Here is a 16,817-nt window from a genome sequence, read left to right on the forward strand (position 1 = left end):
AGAACTCTAGGATGGCTGTGAGCCTGGCGTACACCAGCTGCGCCTGGTCGCTGTTGCGTGCTGGTAGCACGGTGTTAGGCTGGGGCTAGCAGATGTGCTGATCAGAGCACACCCAGGTCCCAGGCAGGCAGCTGGGTGGTCACACAACGCGTCCAGCTCCAGATCAACCACACAAACCTAGCACAACCCTGCAGAGTGGACTCTGCCAGTTCTGAGGATGACACCATAAGTAGTGAGGAAGCACAGGGAGTGAGCTGTGTGGGTGGAAAAGTGGGAGAAAAAACCAGGAAGTGTAGTAGAGGCAGGGGAAAGAATCTGAGATGATAAATCAAAACATGCAATGACCTGCTTTCTGCCACTTGACCCTTGCTAGAGCTGACCTTGGCTTCAAAAGAAACTCCAGTTTTCTGAAAGGCAGCAAAAAGAAAAATGAGTCATGAAATCTTGCAATCAGTTCAGAGGCTTACAGCAGCATCTAGTACCAGCATTTTACGTGTCACTTAATAAAGCACTAAGCCTAGGTAGATTTTGGATTTCTGTAACTAAGTTGACAGCTTTAATTGTAGAAGGTGGTTTTGCCAGCACCCAGCGTTGTGCAGACAGACTTCCCTCCCCACTCTTCCAGCCCAGCGAGGCTGCTCAGACCTGTGGTTTGGGCCACTCTTGGTGCCCTCAGCTAGCACTGTGCTCAGCTCTCAGCACAAGGGAACCATCCGGGACAGCCCAACATGTAATACCCACAGGGGATTGTAGGTGCCCAGGTCTGAAATCCCCAGGGTGGCCAGGCAAGGCTCACCTTGGAGGGTAAAGCAAGCGGCACAGCACTGCTCTCAGCTGGGGAAGCAGACTGCTGAGAAGGGCCTGCCCTGCTTGGTATCTCATCTGGTGACTGATTTGCACTGACATGCTGTTCCAATCACAGCAATTTTGGATTATACCAGCTGCTTTTCCGGATGTAGGGAAGAACAGGCCTGACAAATAGGATAGTAAATGCACGTGAAGGACATTACTCCAGAGCTCCCAGCTGCTATACTCTCGCTGTGAGAATTTAAAGGTATCTTGTTAAAGATGTTACACAATGTCAACATTAATGGTTTCCTCCTGTTTTGGCTTTTAAGTGCCTCACCCCACAGAGGTTTATTACTACCTACCTGAACTTGTGCAAAACATTTGACACTGTCCCACATGACGTCCTTGTCTCTAATTGGAGAGACATGGATTTGATGGATGGACCACTCAGTGGATAAGGGATTGGCTGGATGTTCACACTCAGAGTTGTGATCAACAGTTCGATGTCCAAGTGGAGAGCAGTGATGAGTGGCGTTCCTCAGTCTTGGTGTTGGGACTGGAGCTATTTAACATCTTTGTTGGTGACATGGACAGTGGGATTGAGGCACCCTCAGCAAATTCCCTGATGACACTGAGCCTTTTGGTGTGGCCGACACGCTGGAGGGAAGGGATGTGCCATCCAGAGGGACCTGGACAGGCTGCAGAGGTGGGACCGTGTGAACCTCATGGAGTTCAACAAGGCCAAGGGCAAGGTCCTGCACATGGGTCAGGGCAATCCCAAGCACAAACACAGGCTGGGCGAGGAGTGGATTGAGAGCAGCCCTGAGGAGAAGGACTTGGGGGTGTTGGTTGATGAGAAGCACAACATGACCTGGCAGCAACGTGCGTTTGCAGCCCAGAAACCCAACCGTGTCCTGGGCTGCATCAAGAGCAGTGTGTCCAGCAGGTACAGGGAGGGGATTCTCCCCCTCTGCTCTGCTCTTGTGAGACCTCCCCCTGCAGTGCTGTGTCCAGCTCTGGGGGGACCAACATCAGAAGGACACAGACCTGCTCGAGTGGGTCCAGAGGAGGCCACAAAGATGCTCAGGGGACTGGACCCCTCCCCTGTGAGGACGGGCTGAGATTGGGTTTGTTCAGCCTGGAGAAGGCTCCAGGGAGACCTTAGAGCGGCCTCCCAGTACTGAAAGGGGCTACAGGAAAGGGGGGAGGGACTCTTTATCAGGGGGTGTGGGGATAGGATGAGGGGTAACAGCTTTAGACTGACAGAGGGCAGATTTAGATGAGATAGAAGGAATAAATTTTTACTGTGAGGGTGGTGAGGCCCTGGCACAGGTTGCCCAGAGAAGCTGTGGCTGCCCCCTCCCTGGAAGGGTTCAAGGCCAGGTTGGACGGGGCTTTGGGCAACCTGGGCTAGTGGAAGGTGTCCCTGCCTGTAGCAGTGGGGTTGGGACTAGATGATCTTTAAGTTCCCTTCCAACCCAAACCGTTCTATGATACTATGATTAATAGAGGCTGAAATGTCAAGATTTAAAGGCTAATTAAATCCTACTTAAAACTTTCACAAAGGGAATTAACCAGAACTTACCCACCGGTTACACTGCTGCTCACTTTGTGCAGGAGGGGCGATTCTCATGTATGTGGTTTAAGCTATAAAAGCTGGCTGGAGCCTGCACCCATCCCCGCTGAGGTTGGGGAGGCACAATCAGGTAGACAGCTGCCGAGGACAGCAAACTGCACTCTTGCCAGGTTGCAACTCTGCATGCTTGAGCAAAGACAAAAGCACCCCTTCCAGGCATTGTGTTTACCTGCAATTTGTAACAGCTAAAAATCACAGGAAATGTAACTAAAACGCCTTTGCAAGGGAGACCAAAACTAACTTTACACATTTCCATACACAGAGAAATGATCCACGCAAATAAAAGAAACCAGTCCACATCGCCACACCAAGCAAGCTGAACACAGGGAGAGCTTCTGGTTACAGAGACCAAACAGTGCCTTGGCGCAAGCGAAACACCAAATGTTCAGGAAATACAGACACAGAGCTTGTGAAATTTTCCATATGACATCTGAAAATTAAAAGTTATACTGTCCTATTCTGTCCACAGATTAAGAGGAATAAAACTTGTATGTACTGTCATTAGCCTATGTATAAGAAAAGATATGTCTAGAAATAAAAGATCTACTTTTTTAGATAAAAAGCACATATATAACAGAATACCGGTGTTACCCAACTGAAACTAAATTCCTATGCGTTTGATTTCACTCACCTGTAATAAAATGGAAGAATGGAGAATACAATAGAGAAACAATTCTCTGTTCTATAGAAAGGACAAATTCATTAAATGGGTTCATTTTCACATTTATTTGATGAAGTGGTGTACATAGCATTAATCTTTGCAGAGTAATAATCATGTACACAGACAATGAATGGTTTTGAGACCAGAAGTTCGATACACAGTGTGCGACAACATTGAATAAACAGTTCTTCCACAGAATGCTTCTATTTCCAGTATTAAAATATATAAAATAGAGTGTGACTTTTTTATTTGTTGCAGTGAGGTAAACATTTTTTCCTTCAAAGCAGTGTGCTTCTATGCACCTTTACGAGAACTGCTAACGATACCTTTCTCCTTCATTCAGTCAATAAGTACATACCTAGTGGTGTATTTATTGCTGTTCTAATGGTCATACATTTTTTCCTTGAGCAATATGCAGAGAAAGGAATGGAGAAGAAAAAGCCTACAGTAATTGATGATAGCAACCCATCTATACTATTTGTGTCAAGAGCCAGAGATTAGTGCAGATAATTTATTTTGAATGTAACAGTTTTAATGGAAATGTCAAGAAAAATTTATTTACATTTTTCTAAGCAGAACACGGTATTGATTAGAGCTGCTCAAAAATCACAATTAAGAATTTATTAGACAAATTTTTACCTCTCTGCCCATTTACAAGACCAGATCATAATATGCACTCATTTGGTCATTGTTCAAATTTACTGATGATTTTCAGCATGTAATTCCTGGGCTGAGTGAGATTTGTACCAAATTCTTTAGTTACACAAGCCATTTGCTATTGCCTTCTGTTCCCTGAATGAATGATCTCTGTAACTAACAGCTTGAATTTCAACTGTTACAAAAGAATATATAATCAAAATAAATCTCGGTCAATATCTGAGTACTGAAACTTACTTTTTTTTTTTTTTTTTTTCTCTTGTATGTATTTTTACTGATGCCTGAGAAATTAAACACTTTAAAAATTGAAATGTTCATTTGCGTTTTATTCCCAATAAATCAGAAGTGGGTTTTGGAAGTTAAATCAATTGAAGAATACTCCATGCTCCTGACAGAAAACTGCTTTAGGTTCTCATCTTATTTTAAAACCTCACAGAAGTGACATACTCATGAAAGAGGTTATCTTAAAAAGTTAGCAGCCATTTTCTTACTGGCAAACACATCCTCCTAGAACTCTCTGTATGGCACTGTTAGACCTAGAAATACTGCACGTTATTTCCAAAAAACTAGAAAATAAAATGAATCACATTTGGCCGGTTTATAGGCACAGTATAAGAATGGAAGGTGTTTCCACTACCAACTGTTCAATCCCTTTTCCTGTTGTGAGGTATACTTTGGCATCTACAAAAGAAAATAACCTTAAGGCAAAATGTGTGATTTCTAAAAAAGAAAATAAACATTATTCATTTGAATAAAAATAGATATTGCCAGCACACTTTTTTACATTATTGTAAAATTCCATAAAAAATATAAACCATTATTAGTTTGATGACTCTTTACAATATAAAAAAATGAATGAAAATACTGTGAAATAGGTGAACTACGTATGTTTGATTGAAGAACAATCCTGCTAATAGAAGTCAATTATTAATTATTGTATTTTATCATGAGTTTCAGAGACAATTTTGGAAGAAAAGCAGAAAGAGAGCTTTATGAAGTATTACTTATTACAATTCTGAGTAACAAAATTACCAAAATCAGATGAAGACATACAAACTTCTCAAGAATGTAGCTGCAAAATTTCTGAAGCCTAACTTGCAAGCCTATGGCCTGAGTTTGCCATGTATCACAAATTAAGTTCACCAATGACTGTTTAAAAAGACTCCACTAATCCTCTCCAAAACACCAACAGGAATGACATCTTGTGAAACACACACACACATTCCATGAGAATACTCTTCCAAGTTGTTATTTTTTGGCCACACTAGCCACTGCTTTCTTCGCTGCATCCTCAAGGTCATTTGCAGACGTGATGGGGAGCCCGCTTTCATTCAGAATACGCTGGGCTTCATGAACATTTGTTCCTAAAAAAGAACATTGCCTATAATTAGTAATTAATATTAATGAGCAAATGAGCATCTTCTATTAAATCTCTATAAAAGTAGCTAATGCTTCAAACTACACATCAGTTTAACAACAGATTCAAGGAGTGGTTTATACTGAGCTAAGAAGGCGGCACTCTTAATTTCAGTGACAATTGACAGACAATGCAATCTGATAATAGCACTTGATTCCACAAGAGGGGCTTTGTGGAGATTAGAGGGTCAGTCCAACATTCACCAGGGTCAGTAGGGACATCCAGCAAGAGCAGTGGACAATGGACCACATATCAGGCCTTTAACACACTCTCAAGATTTAACACAATTAGCAACAATCAGCTACAGCTAATCAGCAGTCAGCGAATCAACAATAACTAGAATTCACCCATGTTAACTGAAAGCTGCAAAACGGGCTATTGAAAGACACAGATTTGGGTAATCCTGCACATCTAGCTGCTTTTGAGCTGCTCTTCCAATATGCTTTCTTGTATTTCTGCTAAAAAGGGGGAACATAAGAGATCTCCGAAGCATTCAGCATGACACTGTTTCCTCCTCTGCTGCTGCACTTAATTATCCCACATTGAAGGAGACTGTGCAGTACAAATGCTCCATTTTGTATATAAAAAGCTCAAATTTAGTCAATAGACTACATGCACAGTAAAGGAAAAGAAATCCAAAATGAAAAAAAAAAGGTATTTCCGCACTGTTCACACTTGTATAAAAGACAAGTGTACCACCTTCCCGTTTACTCTTGCTCATTCTTTTCGGAAAACAAACAGAAAACCTGAATTCTCCAGAGGTTTCTCCAGCAAAGCCAAGTGACAGTTTTGATCACGGATATGCTGTGCACCACAGGGGAACACGGGAGTCAGATATCCTGCTGGGGAAGGGGAATCCACACTTGGGGATCACGCACTGACCACAGGCACAAGGCCCTGCGCTGATCCTCTTTAGGAGACACCCTCTCCCCCCTCCCCCCCAATCAAGTTCATTTGCTTTGTCAAAACGCTTAATTACTTTGTAATTCATTCTGCTGGTTTTGGCCGGGATCAAGTAGCTAGTGCGGGGCTATGGTTTGAATTTGTGGTGGAAGGAGATAAGGCAGGGATGTTTTCGTGACCCTGGGCAGGGCCTACACAGAGTTGAGGCCTTTTCTGCTCCTCACCCCACCCCACCCGCGAGGAGCCTGGGGGGCACAAGGAGCCGGGAGGGGACACAGCCGGGACAGCTGACCCCGACTGACCCAGGGGCACCCCAGACCGTGTGGTGTCACGCTCCGCTTACAGAGCTGGGGGAAGAGGGAGGAAGGGGGGGACATTGGGGGTGATGGCGTTTGTCTGCCCAAGTCACCACTACGTGTGACGGAGCCCGGCTGTCCTGGGGATGGCTGAGCCCTGCCTGCCCGGGGGAAGGGGGAAGGAATTCCTTGTTTTGCTTGGCTTGTGTGTGAAGCTTTCCTTTTACCTATTAAACTGTCTTTATCTCAACCCACAAGTTTTCTCCCTTCTACTCTTTTGCTTCTTTCCCCCATCCCAACATAGCAAAATGATTTTTAATTATATTTGGAGCTATACACTAATTACATGCTTAATTATTAACCAAGCAAGGAGCATGCCCTTTACTGTGCAACTTCCAGAATGCTCATTTTAAAGGGCAATTTTCTTTTTTTGGCAGACTATAAAACGTCTGAAATTGTATAGCAGAAGTAGAGAAATTCAAAGGTCTGTTTCATCAGCAGGCTGAAGTCAGGATTCCCACTCCCAGCACTGAAAGAGACCAAAGACATCTCTGTCGCAGCAGGCCCCAGCACATTGTGATAGGAGAGGCAGGTGTCTGGAAGAGGAATGTGGGACCCCATCTGCTAGTTGTTTAAAAGCACTGGCAGAAGAGGTCATGCTTCCCATCGATATGCAGAGGACACACCGTGGGACTTGTGTAGGAAGGTCAAAGACATCTGAAATCTCTGACAGAAGGGGGATTTGGTTGCATAGTAACATCCAGAACTGTATAGGACTTCTCCGACAGAAAAAAAAAAAAGGGTATTATGGGCAAAAAAAGCATAATATTTAATTCTTTTCCAACCATCCTATATAATGTAATGTGGAAGCTGCTAATTGCCAGTACAGAACAGTGCAGGGAATCTGGAAGGCAATACCAAAGTTCCCTTCTCTATTAAGTTCCTCACATTTGTGTAGCAATTCCCATCAAGTGTTGAAGATTCTGTATATTATTTAGATACAAATGTGATAAGCATTTAAAACCGTCAGGATTGTACTAATCTCTCAAACAGGATTCTAAGAGAAAGTGGTGTGAGGAGAAAAAAAAACGGGAAGAGTGAAATTTTCCTGGAAATTTTCCCACAGAGAAAAATATTGCTCTGTTTGTGATAGCCATGTATTTAAAACCAACTTCTGCTCTTCTCTAAGTGGCCAATATTAATTTACTAACAGGCCAGAGTGGGAACAATACATTGGATGTATTCTGCACTGCAGCGATTGCTCTACAGACTACTTGTCTAACACGCACCACAAAATCAATACAAAACACAGTCCGCTGAGAAGGGAAGGGGGTATTTATGCAGGCAAATTAAAATATGAAAGCTGAAAAAAATCTCACTGCAATCAAAAGAGTAAGGGTACACTTTATATTTATTAAATAAAATACTATTTTATAGGCAGGCCATACAACTAAATGTATTTTTCAGCAAGCATTTCCTTTTCTGTAATTTTTTTTTTTTAATGATAGCTTTTTATCCCATTGTGATAAGCATTTTAGGTATATGGAGAATATGGAAATTATAATGAGATCCTGCTGGAAGCAGATGTAAGAGTTTTAAAATTAAACATTCCGAAAACACTGGAAACATTTAAGAATCTACAAAGGGTATCATCTTATTGTAGTAGATGTTAAAATAAACAAATAAATAATCCCACTATTCTAACATTAACCTCCTGCCACTGGATGGTGTCAGAGAACTGTAAACAGAATCCCATACACAGGCTATCAAAATAACTTGCCCTTCACCTACACTGTCGCCAACTGAGAAACTGAAAATTCACAGGACTGAAGGCTGTAAGGCTTCTGTTGTTGTTGCTGGGTGGGGTTTTTTTGTTCATTTGTTTTAATTTTCTTTTTTTTTTTTTTTAACTGGACTCTATTAAGGGAATGGCTTTCTAACAAGAAGTTTTTTCCTTCTGACATGTATTACTGTCAATTACACTCCATGGAAAACCATGTAATTTTATCAGCATATACCTCAGGCTTTTTAATCTAAATATCCTCCTTCTGAAACCTGGGTTCTGAAACAACCTCTCTGTCTGTGTACAAGCAATCTCTCACATTTACACTTTTGTCACCTTGAAATCTCTACTATCACTAGCAAAGTGGATCTATTCAACTCATTACCTAAAAAGCCTAACAATAAATATTCTATCTAAGTGTGCTTCTACAAACTGTAAGATTCTACTACCACACATTGTCACAAATGAGTCGAGAGGACTATGTAGTGAATGAAAACAAAGCCAATCATGCTCCAACAGGATTCTGATAATGTTCATTTGTTCACTTACACTGTCATAAATCCATTAGGAACAGGATAAATTCCCCCTGTTTAATGCTGATGGCTGGAGAGGATGCAAGACGCTGCAATGCCATTTCTAGATTTTCAGGTAAATAAAATATAAGGGGAGAAGACATATTTGGTATATCCTAACAGTTAGAAGACTAAAGAATCAATCTGATCTACCTAAAACATTTTGCTATGACAAAGTATTTCACAATATGCAGCATGTCTGAAAATTGTTGACATGAACACATTGTGACCATGTTACATTATCAACAGCAGTGTTTCAGCTTTGATATGCTACACTGATGAGTGTAGAAAGAGCCAATTTCCACATGCACCTGCCCCAGCATGGATCCAGGTTACATCATTTTTCCTAGCCCAAAAGCTGGGAACTCACAGCCTCTCAGGTCTAAAAGACAGAGGTACTGGAGAAAAAGGGACAAGATTTGAAGTTCATCACTAGCTAACCTTCAGTCAACAATATCTGGTTTGATGTTTGGCTAGAGATAACAATCTTTAAAGATCTTCAGCTAGGGAACCTATGAAGTTTTGGTGGCTTACACAACTCTTAGCTGTTGGCTCTGCAGTCAAGAATAAATCAACTTTCACTGCCTACTTGTAAGAAAAATGAAAGCCTTTCTATTCTATTCACTCCATTTGGCCTTTTTAATCTCAAACTTTTCCAAAAGAATATTTTAATCTTTTCCTCTGCCTCATATTTACATCTTAACTAGGAAAGACACATTTAAATTTGCGCTGAATGTTTAAACCCAGTATGTCTGAAAAGGTTGATGTGATAAAGTTCTAAGTGTGACTTTGCAGGACACCATTCTTCTCTCTTGGTAGGCACTTTGGGATACTAAAACTTACAGACATACCTACTTATCCATATCTGTAAGTAAGATATACAAGCTGAAGCTATATTTCACTTGTGTATAAGATTTCTGAATATACTAAAAAAAAAGATTCTGAAGAACACAGATGGTCACGAATCATATGGCTGAAAAATATAATAGAAAATTTTTGATTCAGACTTTTGAATCTGTCTTCACCAGTAAGGACTCCAGCCACACCACCCAAGAAACAGAAGGCAAAGGTGGGGGCTGGGAGAATGAAGAACCACCTATTTTAGGAGTTTTGAGACCATCTAAGGACATTGGAAGTGCACAAGTCCATGGGATCTGTGAGATGCATCTGTGGGTCCTGAGGAGCCGGCAAATGAAGTAGCTAAGCCACTCTACCCATCACAGCTGAGAAGCCATAGCAGGCTGAAGTTCCTGTGGACTGGAAAAGGGGAAACATAACACCCATTTGTGAAAAGGGAATAAAAGAAAACCCAGAGAACTACAGGCCAGTCTCACCTCTGTGTCCGGCAAGCTCATGATCCTCTAGGAAACTATGCCAGAGCACATAGACAATAAGGAGGTGATTGGTGACAGATAACATGGCTTCAGTAAGGACAAACTGTGCCTGACAAATCTGGTGGCCTTCTGCGACAGGGTTACAGAGTTCATGCATAAGGGAAGAGCAACTAATGTAATCTACCTGGACTTGCGCGAAGCATTTGGCATGACATCCTTGTCTCTAAACTGGAGAGACATGGATTTGATGGATGGACCACTCAGTGGATAAGGGATTGGCTGGATGCTCACACCAAAGTTGTGGTCAATGGCTCAATGTCCAAGTGGAGAGCAGTGATGAGTGGTGTCCTCAGGGGTCAGTGTTGGGACTGGAGCTGTTTAACATCTTTGTTGGTGACATGGACAGTGGGATTGAGGCGCCCTCAGCAAGTTCCCTGACAACACCCAGCTGAGTGGTGCGGTCGACACACTGGAGGGAAGGGATGTGCCATCCAGAGGGACCTGGACAGGCTGGAGAGGTGGGACTGTGTGAACCTCATGGAGTTCAACAAGGCCAAGGGCAAGGTCCTGCACATGGGTCAGGGCAATCCCAAGCACAAACACAGGCTGGGCGAGGAGTGGATTGAGAGCAGCCCTGAGGAGAAGGACTTGGGGGTATCAGTGAATGGAAAACTGACCATGAGCCAGCAATGTGCACCCACAGCCCAGAAATCCAATCGTGTCCTGGGCTGCATCAAGAAAAGCGTGGGCAGCAGGTACAGGGAGGGGATTCTGCCCCTCTGCTCCGCTCTTGTGAGACCCCTCCTGCAGTGCTGTGTCCAGATCTGGGGGCACCAACATCAGAAGGACACGGACCTGCTCGAGTGGGTCCAGAGGAGGCCACAAAGATGCTCAGGGGGCTGGACCCCTCCCCTGTGAGGACAGGCTGAGAGAGTTGGGGGTGTTCAGATGGAGAAGAGAAGGCTCTGGGGAGACCTTAGAGCGGCCTCCCAGGGCTCTAAGGGGCTACAGGAAAGGGGGGAGGGACTCTGCATCAGGGGTGTAGGGATAGGATGAGGGGTAACAGTTTTAAACTGACAGAGGGCAGATTTAGATTAGATGTAATGAAGAAATTCTTCCCTGTGAGGGGGGTGAGGCCCTGGCACAGGTTGCCCAGAGAAGCTGTGGCTGCCCCCTCCCTGGAAGGGTTCAAGGCCAGGTTGGACGGGGCTTTGGGCAACCTGGGCTAGTGGAAGGTGTCCCTGCCCATGGCAGGGGGGTTAGAACAAGGTGATCTTTAAGGTCCTTTCCAACCCAAATTGTTCTATGATTCTGTGAGTAATAGCCAAATTGATTCTAGCTGCATTTCAAGTTATTAGGTAATTCTAATTCCTCCCAATTCTTCTTGTCCTATGACCAAAGCAGCATAGAATTTGTTGAAAAAGAGAGAATATAAAATCTCCAGCATAGGAAGAAGACATCTACTTCACAATTCTTTTTTATTCTTTCCTCTTTTCATCTAACTCTGAGCTACATAAACGAGAAAAAAGGTTTGGCTTCCATTGAGCACTCCTACTTAGTTTTCACAAAACTTAATAGAAGTACATTACACTGTAAAGTGGAAAAAATCCTCCACAAAACCAGCAGAAGTTAGCTTTCTACATCTGTAAAAGATAAAATTTGGAATATGTGGTTTCTCCATTTGTCCACGAGCCTTTTAAACAACAATAATCCTGCATCTCAGCTGATGAGTTCTTTACTGATAAGGCAAGTAAATACATGTAATTATAAAGTTACCATTTTCAAAGAGGAGAGTAATCCTTTCTTTATCCACTGGTAAAACAGCTTGTAATTATTATACAACTGAGAACAAAGATTTGTCCACAGAATCCTGCTAAATCAAGACAGATTTGACTGATTAAAACTCTAGTTATCAAGACATTTGTGCAGTGCACGCGGGCAAAGAGTCTTTAAAGTGCAGGTCACAAATCTGTTAGATTTATGGGAATAATCATGAACCTTCTGTGGAAAAATGTTCAAAATAGAAATCCAAAAAAGTGTTTGTCCTTTTTTTTTCTCCTTTTGAAGTGTAAAATGTTATCAGTGTTGTTTTAAAAAGTCTTGGGTGGCCTTATTACTTCCACAGTACTCATTATTAATTAAACAATCCTTACATGTTTAGATAACCCAGTGCGAGTTCAAAGAACAACAACGAAGACGATTAAAGATCCAGAGGGATTGAATTCTGAGGAAAGATTAAAAGAACTAAATATATATTTATTGCTTGGTTGGGTGATTAAGGAGGCAGAGAAAGCAGGAGATACAAACTAACAGTTTCGAAGTACAACATCTGAAGGTTGTAAACATCATAGCTCTTCATTTAGGATGAACTGATGGGTAACGTGAGGAGGGATAGAAGGAATTAAAAGACTTTTGTGATAAATATTATGCAAAAGTGGGAGTTTGCTGTATTATTCTGGGTCAGAGTTTCCTACAGAAAACGTGGTATTGCTGTCTCCAGAGTCAGCAGCTAGTCTAGGAGAAGCATTATTACAAACCTAGTAAAGAGTAAGCAGTCATGGAAAGATGGTCCACAAATGATGCTTGCATTAAAGCCTGTCTTTGACATTCTGAAGATTCAGCTTTGATCTCTGTGGGTGAAGCAGCACATGACTCAAAGGTCGCAGGCACAAGAGTAACTGGCATCATGCAGTCACCTCTGCAGGGCTTTCTGCAACCCCAGGCAGAAGCACTCCTGCTCCACACCTCCTCTTCCAAACTCCACGGTGCAGTAGCACTGGGACTCTCTTTATTCAGCCCACGGACTGCTTTGCCTTTTGCAATCTCCCAGAAGTTGCATTAAAAAAAAAATAATTCACCCTTATTTGTGTACAGTCATGGAAGTATCAAAAGTACTAAAGAAACGTTAAGAAAACCCAGTGGCTGACCTAGCAGACTACAGTTTAAAATGAGCAATTTGATTTTCTTGTTTCTCTCATACAGGTTTCCAATACTGCAATAGAAACAACTTGCAACTACCTTGTTCATAAGGAAAAGTAGTAGCTTCTCCAATATCTCCACTTAAAAAAATCACAGCTACAATAGAAGAGAAGTCTTGCAGATCTGACAGATAAACTTTCTCCCAGCCACGACAGACAGGAAAAGGTTTTTGCTATGACAAAAAGTTATACGACATTGCCTAGAGCTGATAACAATGAGATTTTATATTATGAAACTTTCCTGCTTCCCACCAACATACATCAGTCTCTCCTTCATCCATATTAAACTACCTACTTACTATCTTTAGGTGTTTAGTGGTGCTGTATCATCCAAAGAAAAAGTTCACAATTTGTTTCTAAAATCCATTTTAGTGTATTTTAATTTTCCCGCACTTAACCACAACAAAAATCTATTCATGTTAAACCAAGAGGGCACTCTGGAAAGAATTCCAACCCTGCAGTGAAATGCACAACAGAACTTTTACAGGACAAAATTGCATGTCACAGGCGGTGATCTCCCCTAACGTGAACTACGATACATGGGTAATGTAGCACGAGAATGAGGGATGGGAAAACCCTGCTTTCTCATGAAACGCAAAACAAGTAACACCCCCCCCCCCCCCATAACCAAAGGGCATAATGAGTAATCTGTATCTTCATGAGTCCTGGTGACTTTATTTTTTTGAAAAGTAAAAAGTCTGGTGTATTCAGAACTTTTCTTTCTCCCCCGTCTATCACAGTGTTAAAAACCCCTTTGTTTTGTATCTTAGGCACATAAAGGGATGCATTTCCTCCTTTCATCACCAACACTGAGCAACAGGACATTTTATGCCCTTTACACACACTCAAAACATGAATATTGATGTTTTTGAGGAACAGGCCTTAAAAAACACCCAAACAGAAAAACCTCTATTTTCCAAATCTACTTAGCAAAAAGGAAATGTTTTAAGCTCACCAGACTTGTGTGCTGATTTCAGTCAAAGCACTTTTTCATTCAGTGGCAGAAGAATAATCTTCCTTCCTCTTTCAGGGTATTTCTCAGAAATTAGAGATGGAACTCCATATCTACTGCCATTATATTAAAGCCAGTAACTCCCAAGGAGTGCTCTTCCTTACCTCTCTATTCCTTTTTTGTTTCCAGTTTAACAATGCTGGATGTACTACAAAACCAAAATTCCTTACCATTACCAAATCTTCTGTTTTTTAATGGATTTTAGCTGGATTGGATATTTGGGCAGAAGAACATGTTACAGCGATCCCTCTCTCACAAATACTGTTTCTAACATCTTTCTTTTAATTAAGGTATTGGAGCAAATTTAAGAAACTGTATGTTGCTGCAGGTTTAGCAATAATGGAATTGCATTCAGTAAAAAAAAATAAATTGAAAAAGAAATACCTTCCAGTAAACAGAAACTTGCATCAAAATAATTTCTATTTGCATTGCGAATCTTACAAACAAAACCGTAACACTTTCATTGCAAAATTCATTGCTTCAAGTACCACCAGGGATAAGGAATACAGAAATACGTAAGGAAAGAGTTAACTGACTTCAGGTCATGCTATGGATGAAAATATGGACATATTCTTATTGCGTGGGACTAATCTGTTTAGAGATCAAAGAAAGCCAAGGCGGATTACTGTGCACCCAAGGGACAATTTTTGTCTGAAACTATTAGCACTCACCTTCCAGTCTGACCACCAGAGGTACTTTCAGCTCAAGCTCTCGGCAGGCTTTGGTAATACCATTGGCTATAATGGCACAGTTCACAATCCCACCAAATATGTTTACAAGTATTGCTTCAACCTGTAGGAAAGAAACAGAGTAGGAACTATGTTGGGGTTTTTGTTTGTGCATTGTTTTGGCTTTTTTTTTTTTTTTTTTTTTTTAAATAAACAGAGGTAAAAGATGCAAAGCAGGATACAAATTCCCCTTTGTCAGGCAGACTCTCATTTATAGAAGGTACAAGCTTCAACTCTATCAGCTTCATAGAAGTTGATTCTGAGTCTATTGTTTCTGTGGCATGTAGCAGTGATTAATTGCCTTGGTCTAAACTGGCATGGTAATTAATGTCATAAACACATTATTACACACAAAAAAAGGGAATTTCTATTAATAGCTATAAATAAAAAGAGATTAAACAATCTGTATTCTGGAGTTTTTTCAATGTATTGAATAATCATCAGAGGTTGAAGCTCAGAAAAAACAGTGTGGATGCGCATGCAATGAAATATTCATGTGGAAACTTCAGAAAACAATCTGGATACGCACTTTATCATAAGCAGTAGGGAGGAAAAGGTAATATACTTGCCCTGACTTAATAAAGAGGAGTAAAAATCCCTTCTAATAAACAAGGAGAGGCATGTAATGAAGAGCATTCATTACAACAGATTAACTAATAACCTCAAAATCTGCTATTCATCAGTTTCTGGAAACTCCTGCACCCAATTCACAATTAAATTACCCTTCACAACATGCAGGACATTAATATATACAAGATATAGTTTCTTTCCACTTGGTAAGGGAGTATAATATTGAACCCAAGTTTATATACCAGTCTTCCCACCATGGCCTATTAAGTCAAGGGGGACACAATATAGAAGCAGCTATGCTGTTTCTCATTTCACATTGGGGCTAATCCACAACATTTGGGGTACTCTACGATAAGCTTCACTGGGTGCCACAAACGGGCTTTGCCAGAATCATGTGGACTCAAAAGACAAGAAGAAAAAGAGGGGATTAGGTTTGAAGGAATGAAATATCACTGTATTTCACTTGTGCATGATGTCAACCACAATCATCCTTAACTCACTGCACACGATGAACAGATCCACTTTGCCCACCTCCAGGTAGCCAGATTCATACCAGTACTAAGAAAATTCCCTGCAGTCATGCACATTTATAGCTCTGCACAATCAGGTTTAATATTTCACTGCAGACAAAACGTGACAATTAACTCCCGTGATGTGCAGCCACACACACAGATTGAAAGCTCACCATTAGTAATACAGCCATGCAGCAATAAAAAAAGGAAAAAAAACCACTCAACAAACACTTTACTTTCCACTTTATCATCTCACTCCTTAAGCAGTACCCTAGACGGCAAAACCATCACTTGCTAGAAGCATAAGCGGTGTTTACATTGCACTACCAAACTCCAGTGCTAGCACAACAGCTGTAAAACGAAGACAGCAATGGGACCACCTCACCAGCAGCTCTCTCATCACCTGCTAGCTCCAAGACTTTTCATGATTCCATCCAAAAGTGGTCAGAACAGTTCCCATCTGACCATATGGGGGACAGCCCCATTTTCTCCTCTCAAGCTTATTAGACACCAACTCTTTCATCCGAGTTTTCCAGTGCTGGTGTGATAGGATGCTGCCTGCCCCTGCTACTTGTCTCTTACTATTTGCAGCAGAGTCCTCCAGTTAAGATTTGCTCACTCTTCTAGACATCCTGATACTACAAACAGAATTCTCATGTGCCTTTTCAAAGTGCGAAGCATCTTTAACGCTACATAAATAGAATAATTATTAATAATAAACTCCCTTAAAAATCCTGCTATCCAAACTTCTCCCACTGAAATTAGGTATGAAGATTCGGTACACATGACACCAACAGCTTTGGTTCATAAAGCCTGCACAGTAACAGCCCACATATGGCTCATGATGTGGCTTCCTCCTCACAGGCACAGCACACTAGGTACCAGAAGAAAATGAATAATCCAGTCAAATCAGAACATACAATTTAATTGATTTTATAACTCTTATAGGTTAGACATGGGCCAACATTT

The 16,817-nt window shown here is 41.5% G+C and overlaps 1 protein-coding gene across 1 annotated transcript in view; it reads right to left on the reverse strand.

Moving 5' to 3' along the window:
* Positions 1 to 3,138: 3,138 nt before the first annotated feature.
* SUCLG2 (succinate-CoA ligase GDP-forming subunit beta) overlaps positions 3,139 to 16,817 on the reverse strand; it is a 139,710-nt gene continuing 126,031 nt past the window's right edge. The window contains exons 10-11 of the mRNA XM_074914568.1: positions 14,710 to 14,830; positions 3,139 to 5,107 (exon numbers count right to left, since the gene is read on the reverse strand). Of these exons, the coding sequence (XP_074770669.1) occupies positions 4,992 to 5,107; positions 14,710 to 14,830 (237 nt within the window). The 3' untranslated portion in view covers positions 3,139 to 4,991. The remainder of the gene's footprint in view (positions 5,108 to 14,709; positions 14,831 to 16,817) is intronic.

This window comes from Athene noctua, chromosome 10 (genome assembly GCF_965140245.1).
Source record: "Athene noctua chromosome 10, bAthNoc1.hap1.1, whole genome shotgun sequence".
NCBI classification, from domain to species: domain Eukaryota; kingdom Metazoa; phylum Chordata; class Aves; order Strigiformes; family Strigidae; genus Athene; species Athene noctua.